General features: G+C 38.8%; 1 protein-coding gene across 3 annotated transcripts in view; it reads right to left on the bottom strand.

Annotated features, from left to right (window-relative positions):
* Positions 1-7,172: 7,172 nt before the first annotated feature.
* Positions 7,173-8,465, bottom strand: part of LOC144530388 (uncharacterized) — a 17,002-nt gene continuing 15,709 nt past the window's right edge. For 2 of the 3 annotated variants that reach the window (XM_078269946.1, XM_078269947.1), the window contains one exon: positions 8,224-8,465. This exon is cut by the window's right edge and continues 353 nt beyond it. Coding sequence is in view for 1 of the 3 variants with exons in the window: in XM_078269945.1 (XP_078126071.1) it covers positions 7,675-7,789 (115 nt within the window). In the remaining 2 variants the exon portion in view is untranslated. Of the gene's footprint in view, positions 7,790-8,223 lie in introns of those variants that run through there. The other variant, XM_078269945.1, reaches the window with a different exon arrangement.

Below are 8,465 nucleotides of genomic sequence, written 5' to 3' on the forward strand. Positions count from 1 at the left end.
TTCTTGTGAACTGTAGCGTTTTTTAGATGAAAATATTTTTATCGCGTCTGATGGTGTGTGTTACAGTAGTCAGATGGTCTGTGGAATGCTGATTGGCCACAAATGCTTTTACCAGACACATTAATGACTCATGGGTGACCACTTGTGCATTATTTGAATTGAGCGTTACACCTTTGCATTTAACTGTTGTTTTGCCGTGAGCTGTCCGGTATGCATAACACTTTGGCCCCCCCGATACGAACTCTGGTGATGTAGTCTTCCGAAAGGAGATCACATACTTGGTCGGTGTTTAGCTCATCCGTTAAATCACCCAGATATGGCCCTAGTTTGGGGATCCACTCTCCCTCTTTGGTTGTGAAAACGACACTATCTGTATCACAATACAACACACGCTCTTGCAGTTTATCTAGCAAATCATAAAGCTCAAGTCGGGCATATGCAGTAGTCATTGCACCAATGAAGACATTTACATCTTTTACATTAATAAAAGTAATCCTGACTTTTATGTCTTACACCACTGCACCACAGCCACCTCGTCTGATATGAACGAGAACTGTCGAACATCGAAAGACTCACTAAACATGAGCTGTGTGAATCTGCCTGGCTCTGATATGAGCTCACAAGTTGGCATGTTAGTTCTCATTGAAAAGTGACCCCAAAGACTGTTCAAAAGTAACTTTTTCTAATTTCTGACTGCTTTGTTAATACATATTTTGCTAGGGTCAAGTCTGATGTAATAGTTGTCAATGTACTTTTTTTGTTCATCAGGAGTTTTAACATTACCAGGGTAGCCAGATGCTCTCTTGTTTGCATTTAAGAAAAGTCTTGACATAATCGTTAAATAATGTGTCTGTCTTTTCAGGAAAATGCCAGATCTCGTCGATGCAATCTATCCTGTACCCCTTTTCAACAGCCTTTTGAAGTTTAAATGACAATTGTCTTTCACTGTTGGTATGGGAGCACACTGATGTCTGATTCATTTGCTCGGCACATGTTGCACACAGAGGGAACATTAGCTTGTCATTGCACCGATATGGCAATACAGGATGATACAGTCCTCTGGGTGGTGACACTGTACATTTCACAATTCCAAAGTAATTTTCTATATCATCAAAATCCTTGCATATGATCTGGGGGTGCCCTACGGGGTAGCATTTTTTGGCTTGGACAGTTGGATACAAACTTGTGAAATCGTAGTAGCGAATTTTTTCATCATTTTCGACTTAGTGGTACAACTTCATAGCGTTTGTGCGGTCACCAAAGAGGGTGTTTCTAGGATTGATACGCTCTGTTATGACATATATAGCCATAAACTCTTTGACTGTCAGATTATCGCACACAGATTCCGACAGCCACTGACATTCCCACATCACTATGACATTTAGACCATACACAGTTTCTAGCACATGTATTCTTTCGCAGAACACTCTGTACAGCTCGCCATAGGATTTGTTAAGGCGGGCCTTGATCGCGGATTGAACTTTGCATTTTTCACAGCCGTGAAAGAAACAACCTGCAAATTCATAACAAGTATTCGTAGATGCACAGTAACCGTAGACGAACCATTTACCAAAGGACTTTTCGCCGTTGTTGCTAAGGGCGTGTCTGATTTCAATGTTTTCTGTGTGTGCTACATACTGGAGCCACTGAATGGATACATTCGAATGTTTTATTCGGTGTTATGTACACCCCGTCATAGGTTAGAGCTACGGTGTCTCTGGGGATAAATAATGTTTTAAAAACTCCCATACAACTGGATGCAAGTGTTGCAAATACAAAGGGGTCAAGACCTGTACTTTCTTTGAATGCATCGCGGTATGTTGTGCATGCTTTATGCAAGACGGACACATCATTAATACAATAACGGCTTATCTCTTTTCGAAAGTCAAATGTGTCATTGCGAACCGTGTCACACCATTCCATGAATGTTTTGATAGCATCGTCAGACATCTCCTCATAGCCGTAGTGTGCGGGTTCAGGATAAGGACCAACGTATTTCTCATTCTGTAGTGTGTTAAACGCATGTGGAAAATATCCCTTCATCAAATCACAGAAACCCATTGCAGCAGGTGTTTTGGCTAATGCCATAGGCAGGAAACTGAATGAATCTATCCAGCGCTGTCGTAGTTTTGTATTGTACATCAGAAGAACTCTGCTACCGCGCATGGTCAGTTTTGGACAAATGCCTTGTTTACCAAAGTACTCTAGCAAAATGTAACTGTCAAACCCTGAGCAATGAATGTATAATCACTAAATCGTGGTTTTTTGGTAGTGATTAACGAAAGCAGCGACACAATTTGCGGTGTAGAAACAATTTTGTTTTCCCTCAATATCAATAGCGCAAACATAATTAGCTTCATGTTTACCATTGTGATAACGCGTTTCAAAATCATAGAAAATGTACTTTGTACTATCTTTTACTTTTTCAACGGGTTGGATAAAACATTCATGTGTTGCGTCAGTTGACTGTTCACCACAATGTATGCATACTGGTGGTCTACAGACGTGTGTTTGATTTTTTACCGTATGGTATGTCAATTTACAGTCCTCACAATATTTGATCCTGTCGCATGGGATGACTTTGTGTGATGTCCCCACTAGTTTATGCTGATCAAAACAATGTTTGGAATCGCATATGCGTTTATATTCGGTACACTTTATAGTATTACCAGGAAACACATGACATGCTGTAAAACACACTTTACATCGTTGACCGCATAGGTGAGACAGCGGCTTATCGTACGTCAAGTAGCACGCATCACACACATACGAAGCACCGAAAAACCCTGTTTTGTTTTTAATAAGACAATAATGTTCATGATGTAAGTATAACCATACCGTTTTCACATGCAGTTCGTTGTGTGTTTTGAAAATGTGTAGATTTTTACGACCAGATCCGTGATGAAATATTACAATTTTCACATTCAAATGGTTCTGAAATTTGTCAACATCTGAGAATGAAACCTTGTGCATATATTCATACCCCAGATCACTATGAAGTTTTTTAGCATGCTTGGATTAACATAATGTGCCAGACAAATTGCGAAACACAGATTGTCAACCTCATTCTCGGTGTTCTTTGGATTGTACAAGTGATTTCCCTTATTGCATAATATTTCATCATAAGGTACACTACCTAATTTTAGACGGTGATTGTACAAATGTGTTAGCTGCATTACTGGTACTGGGTTGTACATCTACGTTATCATGGTTAGAGTTTGATGGTAAGACAGATACAATACGAGGGGATTCTTGATCTGCATTACTGGTACTGGGTTGTACATCTAAGTTATCATGGTTAGGGTTTGATGGTAAGACAGGTACAATACGAGGGGATTCTTGTTTATCTGTACGACTATTACAGGCATTCAATATTCTACGCAGTTCATCACTGAATTTATCATGGAATCTTTTTCTCTGTTCATTTGTATACATGGTACGGCTACTGCTTAACGGTTGGACAGTAGCATTACTGATACTGGGTTGTACATCTACGTTAGCATGGTTAAAGTTTGATGGTAAGACAGGTACTGGTACAATACGTGGTGGTTCTTGTTCAGCTGTACGATTATTGTTAGCAATACGTAATCTACGTAGTACTGCCTCAAACCGTTTTCTCTGGTTTACACACAATCATACTTGTACATTGGGGTCGTTTCTTGCACTGTCAAAGTCTTCCCCACACAGTGGCTCTAACTCATCATCATCATCATCATCATCATCATCACTGTCTGTGTCTGTGTCATGTTCATATACACCCTGACAGGGGTGCTCAGATTTTTGTTTTTTGCGTGGGGGGGACATTTTCAATTAATTTTTTTTTTTTTACCAACACAATAGACATTACATATATATTACATATTTACCATTATCCGTTCAAAAAGTTTCATTATGGGCTCAAAAAGGATTTTTATCTCTAGAAATCTCTGTTGCAAGCGCTCCTCATCACACAGACGAGCTCTGGCTTGACTGGCCAACTCTGTGCTCAGAGATATGGAAATGTCTAATAGCTGCTCGTTAGTGGTTTGCAAATCGTTTACTTTATTCTCGAGTAAACCAAGTCTGTTATAAAGGGCGTCACACGGTATGCTAGCAATTGGATCAGCCACAAGAGGTATGCTAGGTATATCTGGACTGGAACCACCCCAATATTGATTAAATCCTTGTAAATTTGCTTGCTGTTTCAAACTGATGTATGTTTATGCTAGCATCATGTGCTTCACTGCCAGATGGATCAACCAGGACAAAGGAACAATTCTCAATCAGCTCAAACAGGTCATCAAAACAATATTGATCACCTGTAGTGTAATATGGATGTTGTAGAAAGTCCTCCTGATTTGATGGTAGACTGGAGTCTTCACTTTCTAGCACTTCTAGTGATGACATATGAAATGATTATAGTGTTGTTAATAATAATAATAATAATAATAATAATAATAATAATAATAATATTTCTCTCACACACACACACACACACACACACACACACACACACACACACACACACACACACACACACACACACACACACACACACAGTTACACAGTCTGGGGGAATCTCTCACCTCAGGAGGTATCAACGGGGCATTATAGGTATGGCTTGTTGGTGTTTCATTCACATGGACCGAACCCTCTAGATGTGAGATTATACCCTCAGGAGGTGTCACAGATTCTAACAACTCACTTACAGCCTTGACAAACTAAAAAGACAGAAAATAGAAAGTTAAAAAAAAAAAAAAATATATATATATATACATACATAAATAGTGATTATAATTCTTTAGATAAAAATGGTTTGTAACCTCTATATGTTACCGTGATGGCTCATCTAACAAATATGGTATTGAAGATACCAGATTCCCTGAAGAACATGATAGCGGAATCTTTGGTTTGTCAGGTAGGGCCTTGATGCTCTGAAAAACACATACACATTACATTCACATAAATTACCCCCTTTTTTATTTTATTTTAAAAAAAAGCAAACCTATTTTTTCTTTTCTTTTCTTTTTTTTTTCAACTCACCTGTGAATAGGGCCCTAAACTGGCGCTCTTCAGCTTTCTCCTGTAGTACTCTGGCACTAAACTGGTGCTCTTCAGAATTTTCCTGTAGTAGCAATCAGACAACACACACACACACAGAGACAGAGACAGATAATAGAAAATGAGTATAGTTAGAACACACATTTGACTAAAATAAATTATAAAAACAAGTAAGGATGCATGTACAAACATCAACAACAACAAAAAACACATACCTGTTTTCAGATCCCGAGAGTACAGTATCTGATTCAGAACTATGATTCACTTTCCTCTTTCTTTTTAAGTTTTTATTTTTATTTAAATTCAAAACATCTAGTATAGACCCTTTAAAAGAAAGAAGTCAAGTCAACTATATAACATAAAAATCACATTATACTGAAATATGGGTATAAATGATTTACCGTGTGACTGTATAATAACTCCATCAGCAGCAACAGCTGGCATATCCGGTGAAGAAACCCCTATTAATAGAATCTTATAAACAAACATGGTACAAAAAAAAATGTTTTTGTTTTTACTCTTGAATGAATGTAACAGAGAATAATGTTTAAGCAAGACATTTGATTTTAAATTTACTCACCAGGGCTAGCCATGACTGAAGAGTTGGCTAAAGTAAAGTAAGTAAATCCCTGCTCCAACAAAGATTCAAGATTTTGACGTTGCTCTTTTAGTGATGAAAAAGAAATAATAAAATAAACTAAACTAAATTAATAGCAGGAAAATACAATCCTCTAACTAGCAAAGCATACAAGCAAGCACTCTAGTACTGGCAGAGACCCCCAAAAAGTGAACTACCTTTACAAAATCCAAAACCCCCTTTTAAACCCTTACAAAGACACACTCATTAGTAGAGTGTGACAAGTTTAACTAGTATTAACTCAACCTCCGATTCTGTTTCCGGCTTCATAGACACACCCACTTCCTGTTTATAATTCCTGTTTTTCCAGGTTTAATACTTCCGTTTCCGGTTTCATAGACACACCCACTGCCGGTACTACTTCCGGTTCCTGTTTCATAGACACACCCACTTCCGTCCGCCATTTTAGGTGCAGTATATAACTACTGACATCAGACGGCAGTATATAACTACTGACATCAGACGGCAGTATATAACTACTGACATCAGACGGATCGAGGGCCAGCTGAGCGCCGCCCTCACCAAGCTGAAGAACTCCATGGTGAGGGACGGCCACATGTCGTCTCAGGCTCTGAAGGCCTGGGTGAACGGGGCAGCCTTCCACATCCAGATGCTGATTCACCTGCTGAGACTCGGAGGGATTCAAACCTGCGGCCCTGTGGAGAGTCTCCTCTCGACTTACCTGAGAGACCTGGACACGCTGTTCAAAGAGCACAGGGAAATGATCGAGGCTAAGAGCAGCGTGAAACAAGCCCCTCCTCGTCTGAGGAGAGTCTATCGCATGGCTCATGACAGCTATGATAAATACTATGATGTATATTATGATCAGAGGTACATGAGGCAGATGTGTGGCAGCGAGCGTTACTTCAGTGACGTAAAACAGAGCCTGCAGATGCTGGTTGATCAGAGAGAATACTGAGCTTCTTTAGACTGATGGCTTGTCAGCATTTCCTGCAGTAAATGCATTTTCTCGTTATGTTTTCATTGCTCTTAACACACAATTTATGTTCATGTTTGATTAATTGTTTGAGTTTTTGTCATCTCATTGCAGAACACACGCACACAGACGCGTACACACACACACACACAGGTTTGTGGCACTATCTTTTTGGGGACCCGTCATTGACATAATGCATTCCCTAGCCCCTTACCCTAACCTTAACCATTAACACTAAATGCCTAACCTTAACCCTTACCCTCACCCTAACCAGAACCTCATTCTAACCCTAATCCTAAAACCAAGTCTTAACCCTCAAACAGACCTTTAAACTTGTGGGGTCCAGCATTTTGGCCCCACAAAGCTGTCAGGACCCCACAAGTATACTGGACTCCCGGTTTTTGGACCCCACGAAGATAGTTAAACAAGAAAACACACACACACACACACACACACACACACACACACACACACACACACACACACACACACACACACCTCAAAATATTTTTAAGGAACCCTCTTCATTATATTATCATCACAATCTGCAGTCCAGATGTTTTATTATTACATATTTATTGTCATTAAAAACATTTCATTTCAAAATAAAACTCAAAGTTGATAAACACACAGAAGCAGCTATTAAACATCAGCTACCAGAGACCATATTATATAAATATAAATTATTCTCTTAACAAGAAAGCCTACGGTGGCACATTAGCGTCAATGTTTTTACGAGAATAAAGTCGAAACATTCAAGTGTTTTTTAAAAAAAAGTAAAAGTAATTTTGAATCTTTAGTTTGAACATTTTGAGAATAAAGTCGTAATTGTTGAGGAAAAGTTTTAATACTACGACTAAAAAGTCATTTTATGAGTACATTACACTGAAATATTAAAATACTGGTGTAATTTATGTATTTGTCTTTTCCCCTCATAATAAAATATACATCAATAACACGACAGTTAGAAAACAATATATTACCCACAATGCAAAACTTAGAGTTGCTACATGAGCCCACGGCCCTGACGTTTACATTTTAAACTAAAATGTTGTCCGCGTCAGAGGGAGTAGAGCTTCAGCTGTTCCTCCATGTCTCCTTCCGTCACCCCCCCCAGCGCCTCCTGGTTCTCCCGCAGCAGCTGGAAGATGGCTGCCAGCTGCTCCTGTTGCACCCTGGGAAGTGGAGTCACAACACACACACACACACACACACACACACACACACACACAGAGACACACACACACACACACACACACACACACACACACACACACACGTTCAGCGTGTGTTACTGAACATTTAACATCATGTGTTGATAGAAAAGTGATGATGTAATATTTCCAATAGAGAAAATATTTTTTTAACAAAAGAAATCTGTGATATTTTGAGAATTAAGTCCAACATTTCTGTCGTAATATTTTACAAACTAAAACATTTTATTTTGAGGGGGGGGAAAAAAAAGGTGATATTTACAGATAATGGGATTCAAAACATTCAGTAAATGGAAAAAGAAAAATTCTTAAAACAAGATTTTAAATTTGACAGAATATATTCAATGTATGAAATCCAAACAAACTGCTGGAAGAAACACAACCAACACCATCCGTCTGGTTTCACACACTTATTTATTCATGTTGAAACATTTCAATCAAACAGAAAAATCTGAAAACATATTAAGAGCAGCAGGCTGACAGTTTATGACTGTTAGTCTTCTGACTAAACTTCATTCAAATCACAGTTTAACAGTTTCAACAGTGTCACACGAGCTGTGTTAGAAACGGTTCCCTATCATAGAAATACTTCTATTGGGGGGACAGTATATGTGTGTGTGTGTGTGTGTGTGTGTGT

This window comes from Sander vitreus, chromosome 15, assembly GCF_031162955.1.
Source record: "Sander vitreus isolate 19-12246 chromosome 15, sanVit1, whole genome shotgun sequence".
NCBI classification, from domain to species: domain Eukaryota; kingdom Metazoa; phylum Chordata; class Actinopteri; order Perciformes; family Percidae; genus Sander; species Sander vitreus.